Source organism: Danio rerio, chromosome 11, assembly GCF_052040795.2.
Source record: "Danio rerio strain M-AB ecotype USA chromosome 11, GRCz13ab, whole genome shotgun sequence".
Taxonomy (NCBI): domain Eukaryota; kingdom Metazoa; phylum Chordata; class Actinopteri; order Cypriniformes; family Danionidae; genus Danio; species Danio rerio.
In genome coordinates, this window is record NC_141031.1 from 19418469 (window position 1) to 19444488 (window position 26020).

The 26020-nt window shown below is 35.0% G+C and overlaps 1 protein-coding gene across 4 annotated transcripts in view; it reads right to left on the bottom strand.

The window, feature by feature from the left end:
- Nucleotides 1–26020, bottom strand: part of suclg2 (succinate-CoA ligase GDP-forming subunit beta) — a 253960-nt gene that overhangs the window by 178261 nt on the left and 49679 nt on the right. For 3 of the 4 annotated variants that reach the window (NM_001386309.2, XM_087271810.1, XM_087271812.1), the window contains 1 exon segment: nucleotides 9467–9608. In NM_001386309.2, the coding sequence (NP_001373238.1) occupies nucleotides 9467–9608 (142 nt within the window). 4 annotated transcript variants of the gene reach the window in all.

Consider the following 26020-nt stretch of genomic DNA (forward strand, 5'->3'; position numbering starts at 1 on the left):
AATACAAAATATTCCCAATGAACATTTCAAAACCTCTTGATTGTATGCAAAAGTGTATGATAAAAAATCTGGCATGGACACGACATCCATGAGCTTAAAAAAAGAAGCCATATCAATTATTCTCAGTTAAGATCAAAAGCAACTGATTGATATCAAGTCCAGATGATGTAAAAAGCAGTTGAGAAAATATAATCGGCTGCAGGTAAAGACTCTTGCTCTCACCCCAGTGAAATACTTTATTATCTCCTTCAATATTTCCCAAAAGGCTGCTATCAAAATCTTTTTTCAAAGTTGGCTTAACTATTCGAGTCAAACTATATACGTAAAAGTGCTCCATATACTTTAGCTCCTCTTCACAGGGTTGTAGAATGTCAGGATAATTCAGCATATTGCTGTAGGTTGACATATGAAAGTCACTGCCTCTCTAATAAGGACACATGAGATTTGACTGCCATGCATAAACCATTGCTGTTTACTTTGAATATTCATACCTCTCCGAGATGTATTAATACATCCCTCTCCTGTTAACTGTCAGTCTAACTCGCTCTGTTTCAAGAAGCCTTTAATTTCAGAATTAATAAGCAAGCATGGAAAGAATCCGTTGGACATTTAGAGTCGTGAGCATGCCTGCACAGTTTTGACACTCTGAGGTATTGTGGAATATTTTATTACAACTATGAAATCAATTGTTGTCATATTGACCTGCAATTTCATGGTTAATGACAGCTTAACTGACATAAAAAATAACTAAATAATTTGTATTATTATGAGGTTGTGTCAAGTTCTTTACTTCCACCTGAGGGTATATACATTTGCATATATTCATTTGGCAGATGATTTTATTTGAATTTACGTGCACTGAATACATGTGCATCAACCCATGATATTGGTGTTGCTAACACCATCATTATTGTTTGAGAAAGCACAATAAATAAGTGTGCATAATAATAATAATAATAATAATAATAATAATAATAATAATAATAATAATAATAATAATAATAATAATAATAATTTGTATTATTATAGTTTAGTAGTAGTAGTAATAAATGAGTATTACAATAAATATTATTAAAAAGATGATAATTATAACAACAAAATAATGAATAATTATTAAATAAAAATTTAAAATGATTAAATAATGAATAATTATAAAAAGTACAAAAATATGAAAATAATTATAATAATGTCTCTATTTTTTTATTTAAATGTTAAATAATTTTAACAATAATATGCTTATGTTTATATTTTGTTGTAAAATGTGTGAAGCATGTAAAATTACAAAAAATAAAAAATACCAATCATAAATTAATACATTTTTATCGTATATAGCCAGATGTATAATATATTTAGACTATATATAAACCAGGGTTTACCAAACTTTTCAGCCCGTGACTGACAAAGTAGCAATGCCAGTGACTGGTGACCCCCACATTCCTCAGAGGTGGTTATAAATATACAAATGTTGGGCACACAACAATAGGCCTACTGTATATAAGCACAAGTAAATTGATGACACAAAGTCATTTTTATAATATTTATTAATTTGTTTATTTTAACATTAACCTCACATCTTGGTTTATTTAGGAGACCACCACTCAGAAATCATCCTCACTGTTCAGTTGAGGCCTGTATTCATTTTTAATGTATTTGATTGCTATAAAGGTATCGAAGTTTAACCTGGTGCTATAAAATCAATCTGCTGCATCTGATGTTATTGCTGTGTTGTTAATTTAATGTAAACACACAATCCTATTAAATTCTCCAAAATCCTATTTAATGACTGATGGCTTTTTATTTTCATGTTGTTGCTTTTTTATCAAACTATTAACTACTATTTTTATCTTCTGCGGGTTATGAATAAAATATGGCATTTCTAAAAGTTTAATAAAACTTATTTGACTTTTGGAAATTACCAAGCAATCCCCTGTCATTGTCCCGTGACCCCCACTTTGGGAACCACTGGTAAACTGACTATAAATATAAACAAATAATATAATAGACTATAGTCATAATTTAGTCTTGTTTGTCACTTGAACATAGGAGTGTGAACAACAAGTTGTCTGGTTTCTAAACCGTGCATGATTCTGTTGTTTGTTTCATAACATGTATTAAATAAATAGTATTGAATCCAATTAGGTTCCATTTGCCATAAAGAGAGTAACAATAATTTAAGCATAAAATATGTGTTCAACTAGGAAGGAGTTAAATCAGTCCTGGTGGGTCTGAATTCAGCATACAATGGAAAAAAAAATTCTGGAACATTCTAGTGAACAAATCCATCAACATTTACCCAGCAGATGCATCTGTCAACAGGAGCTGCAACGGAAAGAAAGCAGGCCAAAATGACTCAGATTTCTTATTGGCTGAAGAATATCTGCTTGCAAGTACCAGGATGGAAAGGCAGTGAGAGTAATGATTAACATCTATTTTCCTTTGATGTCAGAAGACAGTTTTCTGAGAATAGGGGTTATACTGGAACGCACATATTTATTTTTACTATAAAAGGCCTTCTTCTTTTGGAGGCAAACTCACTTTTGATTACAGGTGTTAAAACCCCATTGTTTCCCATCCAAAAATGAAGAACCTCTCCAATTCCCCAGTCCTTCAATCTTGGGCAGATCTCTTCCTCTTAAATAGGACAAGAGCGCAGTGGAGATAGTCTGAAAGAGTCTTTCAACGCAACTGTTCTTGCTTTGATTTATTGCATCGCCTCAGTTCAGTGGTAAAAAGTTCCCACCTTATCGTCCAATCAGAAGTCAGCGGTAGCATATTTTAGCTATGCTTCGTGACCCCACTTTCTATCTTCCCCTCCCTATCTTTTCGCCTTCTTTCGCGCTCACTTTATCTTACTCCTTCTCTCATTGTTCTTCTGTATGTGTGTGTGTGTGTGTGTGTGTTAATGTTTTGGCAGCAAGCAGAGCTGCATAATCGAGTGGCGGTTGGTGACTGATGAAGGCAGCATCACACTTGCCTCTTTGACAGTCAGATTACTTAACGGCACAGGGGGTTGTTTAAAATGGGCAGTCCCCCTGCCTCTGTGCCAAACACAGGCTCAACTTTAGGGACAGGTGTGGGATCATTAGCGCAACGGCCTGTAGTCAGTCAACAAATAAAGCAAATGCGTCAACAGAACGGAGAAACTTTTCATTCCATTCTCAATTTCACCCAGTCACTTGCCGTTTTATCTCTTCTTTTTTTTTTTTTTTTTTTTACACATGACAGTATGTTTACATCCTTTTCTTTAACAGAGAAAAATATTCATTTTTAAGGGATGGCTTGTGTACAATTTGAAAGTCTGATCAGTTTTAACAGTATGGCCTTAAATTATCTGTGGAGCACAAAAGAAAATGTTTAGTAAAGTGTTCAAGCTGCTCTTTTCCATGCAATGAAATTGAAGGACGTTCAAGGCTGACAAGCAATATATTTCATGAATAATGAAGTCGAGTCAAGATTATTTATCACTGTAGAGAGATTACATTTGCAGCTCATTAGGCACTGTACACTGTATAAATAAATATGAATAAAAAATGTATACCACTAATTTAATAAAATATCCAGTGCTTTAATATCCAATTATGAGAGTCAAATGTTATTTTACTAATAAAGTCACCTGCCATTCACACCGGCAGCATGCAGTGGATCAGCGGCTGTTGCACAGACCAATCATTCTCTATCTATTCTATCTAGTTACATGTCTATCTATATTTAAATACACTTTTTATTTTCACTCATAATCTTCACCAAGGCCCTCAGCAACTTTCTCACATGCTGTTTCCTTAAGTCATTGTTTTAAAAATTATATAGATCATAAAGAACTGTGTGCTTCTCATGCTCTATGAGAAGTGTCATTCATGTCTTTTAAGGAGCACTTAGACAATCGTCTGTGATATCATTTTGTTTTTATTGTCAGCATGATGTAGGCCTAGTTATAAAAACTATTTATACAATATGAGGATATCTATACATTATCAAACTAGTGTGCAACTTAAGCAAAACTGATACAAAAATTGTTTTCAATTTGGCTTTGTAGTTCGGGCCCAAACTAATATTTGTTTAATCATTTAAGTTAATTTGATTGACTATAGAAAAATCAGTGAATATTATTGATGCATTTTTGGGTAAAATTGCTACGTTTTACTGTCATGCAATGTGTTTTTGGCTATTATCAATGCACTGCTGCTTAGGTGTCGCACTGATGCACTGCTTCTACATGCGGTATAAAAGCTCTTATCGGTTAACATGGATGCCAAAAAAATTAAACATTACAATTAATCTGCACATGCCATTCATTCATTCATTCATTCATTCACTCATTCACTCATTCACTCATTCATTCATTTTCCTTTACCAGCTTATTTACTTGTTTATCAGAGAACTAAGAAAACTAGTTGGGTAGAAAATCTACTGTGGTAATTGTTGATTAAAAACTAGTCATTTGCTTTCACTCTGGAATGACAGTGCTTTTCTAATGTTGTCAGTTTGACGGTCAGGGCAAACTCTGCTTATTAGGGTTGGCCGATGTCGACCAATTTGGCATCATACGATGTCTAATGTGAAACATCGTGATGAACGATCGTCGCCACAGGTGGAGGTAAATTAATTATTTATGAATAATGAATTAATTCATAACGACTTATTTTTTGTAGCCTACCGTTTTAACTACCTGACCCGCATGGTCTTTGTTTTACCCATAAACAAATCATAAATACATAATGATATGTCACACACAAATTAGCACCTGTCAATCACTTTTTTCTGCAGGACTCTGGCATGAATAGGCAGAGTGATCTGTGTCGTTGTTATGGCGTCGAGAAACTTTGTCGGAAAAAAAGGTGCCCAACCAACAGTATCTAAGGTTTTTACTAAAATGATTAAATACTGAAAGTGAAAAATTGAAGCAGTGTACTGACTCTGACACGTTACCTGATGGATTCAACAGACCAAAGAGTTGTTATAGAGACAAGATGAATTAAATATCACATTTAACAACTATAGTGAGACACGATCCAGCGGTACATCCTTAATAAACTGTCCGACGTGCACTACTCTCTCAGTCTGAGTAAAATCTGAGTAAAAGATGAAGCCCTCCCCTACTAAATTTTCATTTTAATTCATTAATAAAAAAAATAATAATAAAATCAGCAGCAACGTCTGGTTCACGTAGACTTAACTATAATATTAACTATAGCATATAAGATTATTTTAACGATTTATAACTACAGCCATTTAGCAGATGCTTTTGTCCGAAGCAACTTACATTTGATAAATTTTAATTATGTTAATGTAAGATTTTACAAAAAAAAGAAAGAATGCTGAAAACAGATACAGCAAATCTCACATAAAAACATAATTTTCATATATACAGAGCTGTATCTTTCAAAAGGAAGCAAGGAAAAAAGAAAGAAAGAAAGAAAGAAAGAAAGAAAGAGAAAAAAAGAAAGAGAGAAAGAAAGAAAGAAAGAAAGAAAGAAAGAAAGAAAGAAAGAAAGAAAGAAAGAAAGAAAGAAAGAAAGAAAGAAAGAAAGAAAGAAAGAAAGAAAGAAAGAAAGAAAGAAAGAAAGAAAGAAAGATGCGAGTGAGCTGCAGTAAAATCAGAGAGCTGGAATTGAGCTGTCAGCTGAATTGCCGCATGGGTAAGTGGGCCCAACTGAGGGGTGGCATTTCTGCACTGGGGAGAACAGCTCACTGCACTATCGCAGTCACAGAAATCCTTCACGTTTCGCTTGGATGCCTCGAACATGTCGCCCCGGCCCAGGCCCTGCCCCATCCCATGAGGACCAGGCTAAAACACTCAATGTGCTGGGCTGGAAATGCCATCTCGAGGTACGTTCCAAATTGAGTTGGAAAAAAGACATTGTTGTCTCACCCTCAACATTTGGCCTGAAGCAGCACTTGGGCGGCAGAACTCAATTCAGCAACACAATTTAGTCACACACAGTGAGAACCAAACAGCCTGACAATCATGTCATAATGATATGCAGAATGAATAAAAACACATGGCAACCAAATGCCCAGTGCTAAACTTGCAGTCTTTTAGACTGACAATGTCATGCTCAAGGCTGTTATGTCCACAAGACCAGAAGGTGTCATCATTGTAGCTTTTGTTGGAGCTCATAAGTGGCAATTTAACAGTTGATTTGCATCCTTAATATCAGTTTTCCACTGTTGAGTCTGAAGTAAACATGCAAGTGGGTATCTGGGTGCGTCTCCACAGAAAGTTCCTGGACCTGATCAATCCTCGCCTGGGCTTCCTCTGGGACCATTGCCATTTTTCTTGGGCCACAAAATAACTTAGACTGAGGCCCAATCCCAATTCTACCCCTTAGCTCTTCCCCTTACCCCAATTAATTTTAGCTTAAAGGAGTAGTGATAAGGGGAAGAGGTAAATACCCCTTCAAATTAAGTTTTATCAGGACCACCCTCAAAACCAAGGGGTGAAAAAATTTCCCAGAATACACCAATCCACAAATTTGTATTTTTGTCATTATTACGAATTTTTACAACAAACAATAACATGTTTAATATATTTACAACCACATTCATGTTTTACCGCCATGCTTAAAAAAAAAGCTAATATAAAAACCACTAAATTTCACGACCTATACTCCATAATCATAACTCCTGTACAGCAGTCCCACAACATTCTGACACTCGATGACACTCAAATACCCTGTCAGTAATGTCTAGTGGCTGAGAATGGGCTTTTACAGTGTCTGCTATAATGTAAATGTTGTTTTTTGGTGTGTTTACGTTGATGAATATGGCCACTGTGTTAAATGCACAGTATAGTTACAATCTTATTGTCACATTTGATCGCTATGATAACATAATATATGCCTTCAGTGATTTCCTGAAGATAAATACCAAACAATAGCACAACTGGAACTACGCGATCGTCTGATCTCATATGATCGTCTGATCTCATATGAAGCAAGAGATCTCGATGACATCTGATGATGTGTGCAAGCGCTATAGGGGTACAAAAATAGAATTGGGATTGGGCCTAAAGCTTTGGAGTGGGGTGAATGCAAAGAAAGAGTTTGTCCAAGTCTGGTAAGGAGGGTCTACAGCAAAATGCCTATTTCACCCAATGCCCAATTGTGCACAAACATGGAGTACACACAAGGAAAAGAACAGATAGTTCTGGTCAGCTGAAGATACCAGGGCTCTCCTGAACATCTGGGCTGAGGAGAATATTTGACATTTTATGCTGAAACGAAGATGTTAAAAAAATATGTTTTTACCAAGTTTGGAAAGCTACAGATTCAACACACTATGGCATAGGATAAAGATGTTAAGATTCACAAAGCTCAGAGCGGTGCAGGCAGTAAAAAAAATGTGGTTTGATATTGCAGATCTATTATGGATGGTGTGCTGTGTCATCGCACCACGTTAGTGGAGAGACCACAGATTCAGCTAAAAATCTTCTTTAATGTTATAATGAAGAAAGAAGGTAACCTACAAATAAGATGACCCTTGGATTAGTAAATTAACAGATTTTTTATTTTTTTTAATTTTCAACTGAAGTATTCCTTTAATGCTGTACAGAAACATGTACATGTAATTTGTTCACTACACTTGTCTCCATCTTGATTGTTTTATGATGATGCACCAGTGTGCTATTATCTGTGTGATTCTGATTTGATTATTCAAATTCGGATTTGCTTTCTACTTCAGCACTGAACAGTTTGAGGATCTGAACTGTGTGTTTTGTACTATAAGCATTGCTGTTCTCTAATTCTAATTCCTTTTTTGTGTGTAGCATCCATGGCCTAACCTTTTGAGCCGACAAAAGTACAAGTTTCTAGCACTACAGCATCTTGTCATATTTAATTTACATTGTTTGCTTGTTTTGTTCAACAGAACTACCATAAGCCTAGTATTTAGTGTGAGTTTGTGCTATCATAAATAATGCTACTTGTTGAGCACAAAAGTTTGTAACATACAAAAACTTTAAAAAACCTAAATCTTACCTATGAAATGTTATGCCCTTAAGCTTTGTTTTCTTTGTTTGCTCGTTATTACACCCGTATGCAGCACAAAAGTCTAGCATCTTCAGATTGGCTTCACTGTTGAAGATTGTGGTTGAATGGCAGTATTGACGTATGCTCATGGTCCATATGCGATAGCTAGGGTATACATCTATAGTACAAGGCTCCCCAACAACGGCTGTCCACTGCTCCAGGTGTGTTCTTGGTCTGTGCATGCACTTGGAACATAAATTCTGAGTCACCATAGTTGGCCACATGTCACATCTTTCACTATATTCACTACTTTTGGAACATAATGTGTATTTTGTTAAAATGCCTAGGTTATTTTGAAAACACTGTTCTCCTAGCATGGTACAGGCACATCTAAAGTCAAAGTCCAGCCCTACACAAAACAAACTGAGGTTAAGCAAACATTACTTCATGGATTTATGCTTATGTTAGTATATTTCTTCTTATATTCTTATCTTGCACTGGCAGGCGGGTCTCTGCACTGAGCCTATGAGCTCGCCTGAACACCTGTGGGTGACCTATTCAGACCTGTGGTTTCTTCACGATGGACATCCAGCATTCTCAAGCCTCTGGTAACTAGACTGCACCTCTGTCGAGACATTTGGCCAGAAGAGGCCAGATGGGCCTAGTTTTTCTAAAAAAAAATAATAAATTCTTTACTTTTGTCAATTGGTAAAGGTTTTTCCTCTCCATGGTCACCATTTGCTAGCTTGGTTTGGGACTGGTGGAGCTGCGCATTGTTAGATTTGCTCTTCAGTGTTTGCTCTTTCAGCGGTGACATTTGTATTATACTGAACTGAATTAAACTGAACTGAACTTCAACTGTAAAAACTGGACTAAAGCAATTTCAATTAACTTGATATTCATTAATGTTAAGCTGCTTTGATACAATCTACATTGTAAAAACGCTATAGAAACAAAGATGAATTTAATTTAATTTAGCTAGGACTGCGAGAATAAATTATAACCATTGAGGCCATTACCAGAAACGCTACACATAAAATGCTTGTCTCCTAAAAGCTTAGAAATTTAGCAATAAAAAGAAAAAAAGGCAACAGAGGAAATAACACTGAGCATAAATGAATAAAACGATGAGGGAGCAACAAACCATGTAAAACAGACAAGAAGCAGAACAAGTAAGAGAGGATCATCAGTCCTGTTGACCCTTGAAGGCATGTCCACCAAAATCAAAGCAAAAGCATCAGTTTTACATCAAAGCAATTTGTGTTCTTCACTGTTATTGGCTAGTTCTAGACCTCATGCCCCAGCCTGTTGTGTGGGAGGCTAGATCTCTGCATATGAGTACCAATTGAGTTAACAAATAAGCATCACCTCATTAGCATGTTATCAATGTAGTGTTATTCATGTAATCACGTTGTTGACACTGAAATCCATTAGAGGGAAAAAACGCACTACATTAACTCAATTAATAGCAAGCTGTTAGGAATGAGAAGGACACTTACTGAGTCTCTTGGCGGCTTCCAGGGCTTCGGAGGCAGTGTCAGCCACAAAGAACCGCTGAACGGCCACACCGCTGTCCTGCATCAGCTTCTTGCTTTGGTACTCCTGCAGGTTCAGCCATCTTCTGGGACTCACTCGGGTTAACTAAAACACACAAACAAATATACACAGTTTAGTTATTAAATTATATGACATGTTCTCTAAAGCCTGCCAGCTAAGCAGTGATTGATGAAACTTGATGGTGAAGTGGTAGCAATCTATGATTATTTGCTTATCGAAGCTCATAGAACAGGGTATCAACGGGGTCCTAAATTCTTAAAATCCTAATTTTAGGTCTTAAAAAGTCTGAAATTCACTGAAATATTGTGTTGTGGGTCTTAAATCATTTTAAACAGGTCCTAATTTTCCTATGTCCATGCAAAGCTACCCAATCAGGCCAATACCCGTCCAATCCATCTGAATAAAAGTTTTTACAAAAGTTTATTTATTAACTCTTATTTATTACCTATATTTTTCAACACTATTAATATTTCTATTTATAAACATATGGTTTCCTTATAATAACGTTTGTTTTTAATGGCTTTTTTAACATTTTACCTGGAAAACTTAGAAAAACTTAGAAAAAAAAATCTAAAATATTTTTTCAGCCTCAATTTTGCAATCTGCACATCACAATTGTGACATCGCCACATCTGAACCACAGCCATATCACCCTGCAGCCCAAGAATGCTTAATCACTGAAGCTAAGCAGCTAAGCCTGGTCAATACCTGGATGAGGGACCACATGGGAAAACTAGGTTGCTGTTGGGTGTTCAGCCTGCGGTCTGTGTGGGTCCTAATGCCCCAGTAAAGTGAAAGGGACACTATACTGTCGGTGTGTGCCATCTTTCAGGTGAGACGTTAAATTGAGATCCTGACTCTCTGTAGTCATTAAATCCCATGCCACTTCTCGTAAAAAGCAGGGATGTAACCAGTGTCCTGGACAAATTCCCTACATTGGCCCTTACCCATCATGGCCTCCCAATCTTCCATCCCCCGAATAGGCTTTATCACTGTCTCTCCTCTACCCCATAGCTGATGTGTAGTGAGCGTATGTAGCAGGGTATGTTGTTACACTATATTATTAATTTTGAAAGACATGATACACTTTCACAGGGTTAGGAGTCACATGTGCACATCGGCTGTTGTTGTGTAGTGAGAGAGGTATATGTTTTGGCAAACTCTGAGCTCGTCCTCTTTCCTGCTGTCTGTTCAGAGGAGAGGCAAAAGAGAGACTCAACTGATATTAAAAGAGTGATTGTGTGTGTTTTACAGGGCAAAATAAAATCACCTCAGCATGACCAGATTTGTGTGGAGACTACTTTAATTAAAAATAACACAGCGCAGAGAAACGACTGATACATGTCCTAATGCTGTTGTCTTGTGGCTGCCATCGCATTATCAAAGTGGATGCTGCGCACTGGTGGTGGTGTGGAGAGAACCCCCTCTCATAAATGTGAAGCGCTTTGGGTGATTAGACATACACAATTAATGCGCTACATAAATACACATTACATCACAGGAAAATTTGAACCAGAAATATTTTTATATATATTTTTTTTTCTTCTTTTTTTTTCTTTTTTTTCTGCAGTTTAAAGGCCTGTTTGTTTGTGAATCCCAAACCATTTTGAAGCATTCAGGCCCAGTGAATAATGATTGTAACTTTAAGAAAGATTAATTATATTTATGTATATATAAACAAGGAAGTCTATACAGAGTTATTTTACATTCGATTGTTCAGTTTGTTTACATGAATACTGCTAGATTCCCATAAAAATAAAAAAAACGCTGTTTATTTCATTTGTATCTTTGCTCAATCTTTCAGTGCTTGTGATTGGTTTATTAGACTTTATGCAGTGCAAAATCATCCCAGTTAATCTAAAATGATCAATTATTTCCAGAACTATTAAGTACATCTGCTGAAAATATTCCTAATATTGCAATATGCATCACAGAAAAATAAAATATCACAATGTCAGTTTTTTCACCCAATATCTTGCAGCCCTATATCAAGTTTTACATGGTGTTGTTTTTACTTAAAACTAAATATACTAAATATACTTGGCTTGAACAAGTTTTTTACAAAATATTATTTAAAAAATAATGCTGATGTAGCACAGTGGCGAAGTGGGTAGCACGTTTGCCTCACAGCAAAAAGGTCTCTGGTTCAATGCTGGGTCAGTTGGCGAATCTGTGTGGAGTTTGTATGTTCTGCCCCTATTCGCGTGGGTTTCCTCTGGGTGCTCCGGTTTCCCCCACAAGTCCAAAGACAAGTGCTAAAGGTGAATTGGGTAAGCTAAATTGTCCGTAGTGTATGTATGTAAATAAGTCTGTATGGGTGTTTCCCAGTGATAGGTTGCAGCTGGAAGGGCACTCGCTGTGAAAAACATGTGTTGGATATGTATTTTATTTGAACACAAAATAAGACAAAAGAAAGCAATATGGGAACAAGAGACTTGTTTTTATTTTCTTAGCTGAAAACTATGTTGAGTGCAGTGTGCCTGTGTAAATACACTCTCTCAGCTTGCATTTAAACAAAACTTAATTTCAGATGGCAGATTTAAAATTCACACTTTAACAGGACTTCCCTACAGAATGAATCAGCACAGTAGCCAAGAGGAGTGGCTATTGTGGCTTTTGGCACACAATCTGAGCACTGAGTCTTTGAATTTAATCTGGTTGAATGCGGTTTTCCGCTACCACTGGAAGTGGTCAGAGGTGAACAAGCTCAAAACTATTCAAACCTGGTTGGTTTACACATTTATTTAGTGTCCAAAACTTGTGATCAGATTGACGTAATGCATTTTAACTCCAGGTGAAAACAGAATTTTTTTTTACTCAGTCAAACTATAGCAAATGTCCAAATTGCTCTAATTTTACATGTAAAACAGATCAGACCACATTTCATCTGTCTCACTGATATCTCTGTTGTCAGACCAGGGTTAGACCATCATACATTTCTCTCCTACCTACCATGAATGCACAACGAATAGGTTTCATTTATTGCATTCATTTACTCTGGCAGGTCTTTGAAGTCATTTCACAACAGACATCACCTGCAATAAAGCAGCTTCAAGCCCATTCATGTCATGGTTTCCATTCAGACTAAGATTTCTAATCGCTGCAGCTCGACAGTAGGTTAATATTCGCACACATTCACGATCACGTCCTTTGATGAGCATTCAATGTGACCGTTAACAACCCATAAGACACTCATTAAACAGACAATTTCCTATTATTCTCCAGTGAAGAATACGAGTAAAACAGGTTATCGAAGCAGCACAGAGCTAAATCCAGTCAAGCACCTTATTAAGTGATGCTTTCCAACAACTCTCTATGACTTCTGCTAATTGAGCGTCTGTTTGTCTCCATGGAGAATAATGGGGGCTGCCACCAAAGTTGGCAGACTGTGGAGGAACTGTATCCTCTGAAGTGCAGTACACAAAAAATGCATATTGCGGGGTGCTTTTGATGTGGAACTGAAATGCCCCAACAACTATCACATACTGTACCGCTACAATAAAGAGAGAGTCCACAGAGGGCACTTGTGAAGACCCTTCTGAAATAAAACGCTGGTACGTGCTAAGAAAAGTCAACTTGTTTCTCTTGTTTCGGCTTCTCTGAGATGGCTACCTGTGGACTTTCAGATAATCGTCAAACATTTGTTCGAGGTTATTAAAGCAGTGCAGGGCATTGCTCCTTCTTATGTGTCAGAGCTTATTGCTCCACACCAAGCACCAAGTAATAAATGATTACTTAGCGGATCCACAAACTGTTTTGAAAATTAAAGGGGACCAGGCCTTTTCTGTTACTGGTCCAAGGCTGTTAAAGTTATTTTTTGCCGTTGTGCTTTAAGTGGTTGGACACGTTTTTGACATAATATTGTGCTTTGTTTTTATTTATATTATCTATTTTTTTTTTATTTATCTTAATTTGCTTTTCAGCTCTTTGGTGTATAGTTGTAGTTGGAAAGTGCTTTATAAATAAAGTGCAAGTGAAACTTCATAAGTCATGATAGTTCGGTTAACTTCGAGATCAGTAAAGGGGAAAGAACCACAAATAAAGTTACAAATTTGCATTCCAATTTGCACAAATTATATAATAAAACTCATAAAAAAGTGTTTTCATGACCAAAAAAAAAAGCGTGGGGGATTGAGAGATTTGCAAGTCAAGTCAACCCATTCTACTGTTTCAAGTTAATAAGCTGTGGATTGGCCTTAAGGCTGATTTATACTTCTGTGTCAAGAGCACGCGAATGCTTCAGCGCAGCCCTTGCGGGGTCGCATAGTTCTCGCCGTGGCCACCAATAATGCACAACTCTCAGAAAATTTTACTACACGTCGCAACACTGCATAGCGCAAGCTCTGTGATTTGTCTACTTGGTTGCACTGATGAGTGTGAGTGGGACTTGGTGCACACTCGTTGGAGCAAGCGCTTACAAGTGATGAGTTCTATAAAGGTGCTCCAGGTGGAAAGATTTGTTTTAAGTTTACCTTATGATTAAACATGTCCGCCAGTTCCCACCTCAAAACAAGTGCGTTTGAGCTACTTGTACATTAAGATAGCATTAAGAAAAAAACAAAACACCAGTGAAGAAACTTGACAGAGAAACACAAAAACCTATTGCCAACCAGCGTTTCGGATGTGTTATTGGATAGCAACGCAAACAGTGCACAGAAGTATAAATGGGCGGCAACGTGCATTACATGCGCCGTGGGTCACTTCGATCACTCGACACAGAAATAGAAACCAGGCTTTGAACTGTTTTAGTCCATTTCAAGATTTCAATTCTGTTACCCGTTTAATAACAGTTTTCCCTAACACTGAAACTACCAGAATTCCTTTACTACTAGAATTACCATAGCAGTCATTCTGACAGTTGTCATACAAGACGTCACATTTACACATACTAACATTCAAAGCTTCTATTGAGATATAGTAAGGCTACTGGACCACCTGTGAATGTCTGCGCCTAACTTTTATTGTCCCTTTCACAAGCAGAAAAGAAGGCTTTGAGCAGCATAAAACATACTGTTTTGAAAAACATATCTGAAAAAAAGTTGTCTTTGCCAACAGAAAGTTATGTATTTGTTTGCAGGAAGTTGCTATAGCAAAAAAACTGTGGGATATTATACATGTTTTTTGTGCAATTCTTCCAATTAACCAACAACTCAAGACATCTATTATCTTGACATAAATAAATGACCGTTTCATACATGTTAACTAGTTCCTTTTTTTCAAACAATTGATTCTACCTTTGTTTGGGCCTTAAATGGTCCAAACATCCTTTGACAGTTGGAAACATATTTGTACCTTTTTTACCCCTAAAAGGTGCATATAAGTACCATAAGCTGCTACTACTGTACAAACTATTGAGGGTACAACAACACCATTTGTACCGCAAGTCTTCACAACCGTACTCTTTTTTGGCTTTTTTCCTGACAGTGTTGACAACAACAGTGGCACGCATATTTAAAGTCATGAAAAAAAATAACAGACACTGAAATGCATGTAGTCATTTCGATCGATATGGTAGTTCTAGCTGGAAATGATCAGAACTTTTTTGTGTTTTGTAATTTAAACAAAATATCAATGTCAAAGGGAAAAATACACATATTTATGAAAAGTCAGTGAATTATAGATATGTGTGTTTTATTTTATATGTGTTTAATTTATTTATTTAATTTATTAAGTTATTAAATTGCACAAAAAAAGGGGTCAAAACAACCCTCTCTGTATAGTTATAGCGTTAATATATAAAGTGAACAAACGTAAATTCAATTTTCCAGAATAATCTGCATGACACTTTACTTTTAGTCATTCATTTATTTGTGTGTTCTCATTAACATTAGCGTTTAATGTTAAATCTAAAGGCTCGTACAAACCGGGACGCTTTTTGTTTGTTTATCATCAGCGTTTTTCAAGACGTTCAAAACCCATTAGGTGTTTTTTTTTTTTTAAATGACGGTTTTATGCCTGTCGTTTTTCGCGTTGATGTGCACGATCAAATTGACACCTTTTACTAAGTCACGAGGCATTAAACATCAACGGAAAATGCGAGCAAAAAACTTCTCGGTGTGCACGGGCCTTAATGTTGGTAAATGTTTACTGCAACACTGTTTTGTGTAGTGTGTTAACATGATGCTGTTCAGTTGTGTGAATCACACCAACCAAAAGCACAATGTGTAGGTTCAAGCGGTATAGAGAGTACTTCAAAAAAGTGGTCTATTAGCAATGTAGACATTAATAAAATGTAGTTTACAGTAAAATTAGAAATGTATTTTACAGTTTATATCCATTGTTTTTTTTTTTTGTTTTTTTTGTTTTTTATAAAATTTTGGCAACCACAGATGCCATTTTTACCGTCAATTTTAAAATTTGTTTTTTCCCACAGTGTACACATCAACCACAGCAGCTGTTTTTTAAACAATGTAGAAATTATGAAATTTGCAATTTCAACAGAGAGGAATGTCAGCAAAAATTCTCCTGCAAAATGTGTGGTTCATGAATATAAAAGTGAAAATATAAAGCCAGCGTTGAGTTAAAAGTAATGTAATGATATTGACCTACTGACCATATATTCTCAGCAGAAACATAGCATTTCACTCTTCAAGATGTTAAAGATACCTCAGAAAACAGATACCACCACACCAGCAAATTAAATTTCACCAGACTTTTTCCATATTGGTGTATATTTTGGTGAAGTTCTTATGGTCAGTTTTGAACACCATGTTTTTGTGGACTTAAAAAATGCAACTCAAGAACACAAGTCAACACGAAGTGTACCATTTGGAACAGAGTCACAAAAACAGACAAAGTTTGCATACCTCCAATTCACTCACTGCTATATGATAAGACTCCGATGATGCACTATTCCCATTCTCTTCAGTGTTCTCCTCAACTCCTACTTTTCATCATTTCACTATCATACATTGCAGTGTACTTTGACTGTGCCAGGCTACAGTGAAGTAAATAAACGATGAATCATCGTATCATTGAATTTGGTGCTCGCAGCACATTTCTCATAAAAGACAACAGATCATTTAAGGATTTAGTAAGTTTAGTCTAAACTTTAATATTGCACTTACAATTTCCTAATGATACTGTATATGCATTGCACAATAAATGCTCACAAGCAAAGTAGTCGACGTCTACAATAGACTTCAGGGTTTTAGGATTTTGTTGAGGTCGAAATGAAACGGGAAATAAGATTTTGATGATCAGTTGCTCTATATCCTAGTAAAACAACTACCCCAACAAGAAAGAAAAAAAATAGACCTCATTTAGAGCACATTTGGAATCGATTGGATTATTTATTCATTTGTAACTGAAATGCAAACAAATTAATCATTTCAATAGTTTACTACAGATTATTAACAGATAATTGGTAACCCTTTATTTGAAGGTGGTTTTCAAAAGACTAATGAGATTGAGACCTTTATAATTAAGGCGTCATAAATATGAATGATATTTTATGCATGCTTAAAACAACTGTCCTTAAGTGTCATTAGCTCAGTCATTTTAAAGATGAATGTGACATTTTTGAAATGTCTTTGTTATGAACAATTTACATAAAACATGATTGTCGTGAGGCCACGGATTTTAAAGCACCATTAAAATATATTCACTACAGTGGTACATATTAATTTTGTAATTATAAGGTCATTATTACATATTAATGTTTATTTAATTATATAATTATTTGACTGATTATAGACACGTTTGGTGAGAAATACAACATGATGATCATGTTTAAGACAGATTTTTGACCAGTTATGTTTTCTTGGCAATATCAAGCTGTCATGATCCTGTACATACAAAGACAGGTTTTAATGTATTTGTTTATGTCAAGTTGACATAACAAGAATATCACTCTTCGCATTAAAAATTACATAACAGAGCAAATGACACTGAATGACAGTTGTCGTAAGGATGCATAAAATCTCCAAATTCACAGTTTAGAATCTCACGATTCTAAAGGTGTCTTGACAGTCTTATAAACATCCAAGTAGACCGTTACAAAATTATTTTTAATAAAACACCAATATTCAACAAAATAACAATAAAAGTTTAGTAATATTTTAAGAGCTTTGTTGTTGCATTATTTTAAAAAACTTAAAATAAATAAATAAAAGTCTTTAAACATGACCTCCAAAGCAAAAGAAAAAAAAAAGCTCAAAAAACAATTTTAGAGTAGAAGATGGGGGCAACTGTACATCTGTAAACAAAATTTCTTCCAGAATCTATCAGTAATTTTTGGAAGTTCATTTTAAGTCCACATTTTATGCTGGAAGGCCAGTCTTGCGCAAACCATGATATTCTCACCACCTCTCTTTGTCTGACTTGAAGTGGTGCTAGTACCTCCAGCCTCGCTCTCAACCTTTCTGTCCATAAAAGTTTTCAAAAACATCTCTTCATCTGCTTTGACACTCCAGCTTGTGATTCTTATGAAATGTAGGGTCGTGTTTCAGGATTTTTACCTTAGGCAAGTTTCTGAGAAACTGACAATTTGTACTTAGTTCTGAAAAAAATGGTGGCACTAGAACCTAAAGGGTTGCTCATGCTTTATTTTATTATCATAATAATATAATTTCTTCTTCAAGGGGTAGTTCGGTCAAAGCTGAATATTCTTTCATTCTTTACTTGTGTTGAACATAAAAGAGTAATTTTACAGTTTTGAAGGAACTACCCCTCTAAACTTTTATTTTTATTGAAATGAAATTTAATTTGGGCAATGCGGTGACGCAGTGGGTAGCACTTTCGGCTATATTCGTGTGTGTGTGTGTGTGTGTGTGTGTATGTGTACAGGGCTGGGCATTTTTTCGCTTTTTACGATTAATTCAAATTTACGTTTTAAGACGATAATTTTATATTAAATTGAGATATCGCAATTTTTTTTATAAAAACATTAGATACATTATAATTGCACCAATATGCTTTGGTTCAAACTTTTGGTTCTCTGTATCACTCTGCCTGACTGCCTATCTGGGTTTCAATCATGGCAGTGATGGACTGAACACAGAGACTGGACAGCCTAATTTAACCCTTTGTATAAAGTTGTAGGCATTCATCACAGAGCTGGTGCAAGGGGGGTTGGGGGGGGGGGAGGGGGTAGAGTAAATATATTATTTTATATTAGACACACATCTGGTGCTTTTATTTGCTCCTGCTATATGTCCACAACTTATCGCATTGTGTTAATCTTTGCAGTTTCCATGTTCAGTACATTACTTCCACTGTATCTTTTTAAGAAAAAAGGCAGCTAGATATTTTTATTTGCCTTATCGCCCAGCCCTAATATATATATATGTAACTGAATGTAACACAATCACTACCAGATTACTGTTGTGTTTGTAGTATACATATTACAAACACAACAGTAATCTGATAGTGATTGTGTTGCTTTGGCTTTTTATTATCAAAATTATTATATAATATTATCGAAAATACTGTGAAGAATTCCTTGCTCTGTTAAACATAACTTGGAAAATATCTGAAAAAGAAAAAAAAAAATACAGGAGGGCTAATAATTCTGACTTCAACTGTATATGAGCAGAACATAAACTTGCATATAACATCAACACTGTCCACAATTATAAACAAACATATAATACAGAATCACACAATACCACAGTGAGCTATTAAACCTGACTTTTTCCACCAAAAGCTTTTGTTTTCATGCTTATCATCTGCTGAGTCCTCTGAGGGTCATTCCTATAGGCCGCTGTGTAGCGTTCAGCGTGTATTTTTACCAATGTATGGGGGTGGATAAAGTCACATTTAAAACAAAAACAGCTCCCTGTGGTACAAGCTAGCTGTTGTTAACATAGCTACATACACTGATAAAGAGTTCAGTGGAAGGACACAGTGCTCCACGTTTGTCACATTGTATTTGGATAGTTCTCAATAAACAGAAAAGTTTGTGATTAACTGTGCTTAAAGGTAACGTGCTAAAAAAAATGACTATGAAGCAACATTTACCTTCAGTCAGCCACATATGTGAAGGTTTTATTTAGACTTCACAGATCGGGGTTATTTTCTGACTGTCTAGGGTATAATGAGTTTACAGTTTATTCATAGGGGAAATAAGTGTTGTTTTCTTAGTAGATTATGCTTCTCAGATCAGCATTAAATAAAAAGTGTGCTTCACTTCAATAGCAAATATTAATAAATAGACATGAGAGCATTGTAGAAGGGTGTAATGTTTTTTTCCAGAGAAAATGCTAATGTAAAAAGAAAAGCAAATAACAGTGTTGACAAAACTAGATCTGTTTTTGTGATAACACCTTACTGTGATAAAGGGACAGTTCATCTAAAAAAAATTACTAAACCCACATTATTTTTTTATATAAAAATGATATTACTTTTTTCTGTTAAACACTAAAGAAGATATTTTAAAGAGTGCTAGAAACAGATACCCATTGACTTCCATAGTGTTTTCCCCTGCTATAGATAAGCTTACAATGGTACCAAATCTTCTTGTTGTGATTAATTGATGTTTTATCATGGTATGTGGAATTATCACAATACTGACCTTTAGGTGAAAAAGGGTTAAAATTTAGGGTATTGCTTTATTGTATGTGCATGTTTACAGGGAAAATGTTTCAAACTAATTCAAATGCAAAGGGAATGTAAAGTTTAATAAGTAACACTTTAAAATTAAGTATCATAAAATCAACAGAAAAAAATGGTTTTACAATGTAAAATTTACAATGTACAAAACTTTTACAATGTTAAAGTTAGTTTAACAAAAAATTATAGTTATTACCTTGATTTAACAAAACTACGATTTTACAACTATGATTTTAACATGTTATTAAGCACTAAGTAATTAATGAATTAATTTATAGTTTTCATCTTGAGTTTAGGTAAATTAACGTGAGCTGCACGATTCTGGCTAAAATGAGAATAAGTTCTCAAACATATGGTAAACAATAATAATAATAATAATAATAACAATAATAACATCATGCCTATGTAAGGTCTACTGTTGGTTAAAATGCTACATTTTGAATAGACTCTTGGTTGAGTTAAAGAAATAGCTATTCTTAATTATAAAAGTTGAATTATTATGTTTGAGACATATGCTTGCAATCTGTCATTAATAACAATATTAGAACATTTTATTTCACTGGTAAAATCAGACATTTGTCATTATCAGATTTCCACTTCCATCTTACATTCATTTTCTTTTTGGCGTATTCTTTTTCGGGGTCACCACAGCGGAATGAACCACCAACTTATCCAGCATATGTTATACTCAGTGGATTCCCTTCCAGTTGCAACCCGTCTCTGGGAAACATTCATACACACTCATTCACACTCATACACTACAGACAATCTAACCGTTCACCTGTACTGCATGTCTTTGGACTGTGGGGGAAATCGGAGCACCCGGAGGAAACCCACGCGAACAAAGGTAGAACATGCAAACTCCACACAGAAACGCCAAATGACCCAGCCGAGGTTCGAACTAGCGACCTTCTTGCAGTGAGGCAACAGCACTACCTACTGCCCCACTGCATCGCACCTCTGTCATTATATTCAACATTATATGTGCTAGAGTAGCTATACTGACCCAGTAAACATCTATTCTCATGCACAACACTTTGTGTTTGCTATGAAAGAAAAAACATATCAAAATATTGTTGTAATTCTAGTAATTCTGTTGTAGAAAAGCTGAATTAAGATTGTGTGTATGGTCGAATCGAGATTTTTCGAATAAGCACGCAGCCCTAAAATGAACTAGTGGAACCTTATTGCAGTGTTAATGTACAATAGCTGTAAAAATAATCTAAGAATTTTCAATCAACATTTCTGCATTAAATGTTTTTGTTTTAACTATTAAGCATTTGATGCTGAACACAACTACAAACACAAAGTGAATATTCTTAAATAGCAGTATTTAATTAAATAATAAACACGTATTTATAGTATTTTGAAGTTTCCACAATTTCAATACTGTGCATGTTCATTATCACGATATACTGAAATATTTAAATATCTCTGTCTAGCTATAGAGGTCAATAGCAGTCTGTTTACAAAACAAAAAATATATATAAATTTTGTATTAAATAGAGTATGTTTTATGCTCAACCGGAAACAAAAAAACACAAAGGTTTGGAACCATTTGAATGTGAGTGGCTGACAACTGTGTTAGAAACCAGACATTTTTTTTTATTTTTCATAATAAATCAAGCACTGAATAGAGGACCTATATCAACCCAAATCATCTTTGGAGCCCTGTATCAGTCAAAGAGGAGGAAAACAAAGTGTGGCATCAGACTCCAGGTGTCAGGTGTATGAACACCTAAACCTGGAGTGCAATGAGTGAATTATACGTTTTAAAATATCAATATAAAAGTCTGGATCTGAGGTAATGATATTTTATTTTTATCCCTTTGATGTTTGTCAGGTGGTATTCTGTTTCTGGGACCTCTTGATTTAAAAATAAATAGTTAAATATTTTGAATAATACTTATCACTATACAACCCCAGATTAAAAAAATTTTATGTTTATGAAAAATAATTTTATGTTTCTATGTTTAAGAACCACAAACATTCATTTTATATTTGAAGTTTTCCTAAAATGCTATGTTTAAACATGAAAATGAGGCCTTATTTCATATTAATTTGCATACATTTCTAGCACAAACATTTCAACATTAGATGAAGTCAGGTTTGAAATTATTAATTCCTTTTTTGACACATCAGAGTCAAAGGTTTTTACAGAGGGCATCCTGTAGATGGAATCACTTTGTATTACTCTACAATTCTGAAAATACTGAGGGAAAAATCTGAGTTTTTTAAACTTTCAGTATACAGATATAAATAAAACTTGGTAAAAAAAAAATGTTTGGTGTATGAGAAAACTTTCAAGACCTCAAAATAAAAATGTACTCATTATTTATTCTATTACCACATCTTTTTGATCCTTCTTCTGTACACTTGAAAATATTTTAAAGAAAGCTGAAGAAAACTTAAACAATTGAGTTCAATGCTAAGAAAAATACTTTATATGGAATTCAATAGTTTTAGATTTCCATCATTTTTCAAAATATGTTCTTTTGACTTTAACAGAAGAATAAAAGTCATCAAGGTTTGAACCAAGCAAAGAGTGAGTACAATTACATTTTTGGGTAAACTATCCCTTTAGCTGACTTCAAATGTAGGTCCTGTCATTAAATTCTACACTTAAAAAAATTGATTGATTAGATTTAGTAAAAGGTTTAAGGTAGGTGTTTGCAAACTATTTATATGGGCAAATAAAAATTAAATTAAGTTGAACATTACAACTCTTATTTGTTTACATTAAGCCCGTACCTTACCTAGCACTTACAGTAACTTAAAAAGGGCAAATTCAATTAATAAAATTTTAATGTATATACGCAAACTGATAAAGTGTGAGAAAATAAACACTAAAAAGTATTTGTTTACATTAGGCTGAGAGAAAAAAAAAACACATTATGAAAAGCCAAAAGGCCAGTTTTTGCCTGCAGTGTCTCGTGCCTCTTGCCTAAACTGGACTGTGAAAGTGCAAAAAAAGCACGCTCTTTGCAAATGTTAGCGCTAATTGTTTTCTTTTCCCCTGTTGTCGCTAAATCTAGCTTTACAGGTTATTAGTTGGCTCAAGGGCAAGCGGTTGTGGAGGGGCACCAGAAACGGGAGGTGGGCACGAGGGGCATCAGGGGCATCAGAGCACTGGGCTCCAGCAGCAGCAGCAGGAGGAGGAGGAGGAGGAGGAGGAGGAGGACGGCAGGTGTCTGATCTCCCCTGAGACTCTGCCTCAACTGTAATTATCTTCATCAGCACTCTGGAGACACCAGCAGTTAAATACCAACACAGACACACACACACACACACACTCTCTCTCACACACTCACACACAAACACATGCACTCTCACACACGCACTAGGCATGGGCTGCTATGATTCTGACGATATGATAACCATGGATAAAAGTAGCACAGTTTCACAGTATTATGGTTACTGCTCTTTTTTTTAAACAACATTTTTCCCCACTGTAAACAATATATTTAATTTTAAGAAACATTTAAAATATTTTGGAACAGTAAACATGTCAGACTAAATCAGAAAAATATATCATTGACTTCAGCCATCTTTATTAGTTTAGATTTTTTTACAACTCTAAAAAGCAACTTTGGGTTTGTCTTTGTATATAATGTAAGACACTGCATTGTTCAGGTCTGTAGCTTTTGATGTGGAGATACTGTTGCAATAAAAATTCAATTAAATACCGTAGGAAAGCTATAATAGAACAATTTTGTGGACACACACATATATCCACGTGCACACACACATGCACTCACATACACAGCTAATAAAAATAAAAAAAATTAAAAACACAAATGCAATAGTCTCTGGATGAGCAGATGAATAGATGGAAAATGTTAAATGTGTTATCTTTATTTTGACTCTTATAAATATTATCCTTCAAAGCATGTTCTTTTTTTTTCCATATGGGGTAAATATGGAATGTCATAGTAAATTGTTGCGAAAGGTAAAATACATTGTTCCAGGTATGTTTTGTTACACATTCCATATGGCAAATTCACCCGATGGCACATTTACAGTTGTCAAGCTTAATGCACTGTAACTAAGAAAACATGAGCATTAGTAGTGCAATGAATCACAAATCTCACAGTTCAACCACATTATGTTGTTTTTTTTTTTTTTTTTTATCAAAGATTAGACCATTTTTCAGATTAGCCAAAAAGGGTAGGAGACAAATGTGAATGACTTTCCATTTATTACAAAACCAGTACTGGAACAAGATTTGGTTTTAAAAAACAGAACTTAAAACCTGTAATTTTATTAAAAATGCAATTATAAGAATACATATGGAATTATAGGAAATAATCATAAAAAACTTTTAAAAGATTGCGCACACACACTAAAGACTGAATATTTTCCTTGATTTTTGCATTTTCAGATTTGAATGCAGATGATCATTCATTTATTAATTCATTCATTCAATCATTTTCTTGTCGGCTTAGTCCCTTTATTAATCCGGAGTCGCCACAGCAGAATAAACCGCCAACTTATTCAGCACATTTTTATGCAGCGGATGCCCTTCCAGACGCAATCCATCTCTGGGAAACATCCACAAACACTCATTTGCACACACACTCATACACTACAGACAATTTAGCCTACCCAATTCACCTGTACCGAATGTCTTTGGACTGAGGGGGAAACCGGAGCACCCGGAGGAAACACGCGAACACAGGGAGAACATGTAAACTCCACAAAGAAATGCCAACTAAGCCGAGGATCAAACCAGCAACCCAGCGACCTTCTTGCTGTGAGGCAGCAGCACTACCTACTGCGCCACTGCTTCGCCCCGCAGAGATTTAAAGGATTAACAAAAATATGCAAATCACCATCATTTATAATTTATGTTGTGTGGGTGTCGAGATCCTGATCTTTTAATGATTAATTGTGCAGTTTACACTGTTTCACTGGACTCGAGCCCAAGCATTCCAAGCAACACCATACAAGGTGAGCTAATGAGCAAACTGACGACACTAGAAAAGTTGTCCATGAAGATATAAAGGTGAGAAAAAAATTATTAAATTACTAATTATATTAATGATTATCTTGTTTTATGGCATTTATTTGATGCTGTACAAATAAATAATCCTTTATTTATCAATAATATATGCCTGTAAGAATTATCAGCATGAAAAAAAAAAATAGTTCATCAAAGTTTATGCATCATACGGCCCCATGTTGTTAATTTTACCTCTAAGCTGCAGTCAAACATATGTTTAAGCATTTTTTTGTGGTAAACTAAAGCACATACAGTGTTTTAAATGAGCCTGTGTTGCAGCAAACAATGTCGCTAAAAAACTGAAATGTACAAAACCTAAATTGACAGCCAAATTCAAATAAATTTACCATCACAAATTCACACAATTTCAAAGCAAAGAAAAGCCCACTGACTCAAACAAAGCCCTATTTATTAACTTTCTCCCTGAATAGTCAGGTAAATGTTTTCAAATAAAAAAAAATTAAACGCGTTTCAAAGTCTGCATGAAAAAGGTTTTACTTCTGCTGAGCTCAAAGTGACAACCATGATATTCTGCAATCATAGTTAAATGCCAAAAAAGCACATCAGAGAAATTGTTCATTTCCTTTACACGTGTCTTTCTGCATGGAATCTGTTCAAAAGCTCAAATCAGCTCACCAAGCATCAGTTCAACAATAGCACTGTAAACACTACATTAACAGTTAAAAAAAATGTTAATAAATTAGTGTCTTAGGTAGTTAATTAAACTGTGCTTAAAGATGCCGTGTGAAGATCAAATTAGTTAAACTTTTAATACCAAGTCTTGACGTACACGGCCTCTATTTCATGTATAATTATAATAATATATTATGATGGGACCTGTATTTTGGATTTTTTTAACTTGTGCTTGCTTTTCTTGGTCTTACTTTTAAAAAAGCTAATTAAAAAATTTAAATAAAAAAAATATTGAAATAAATCAAATAAA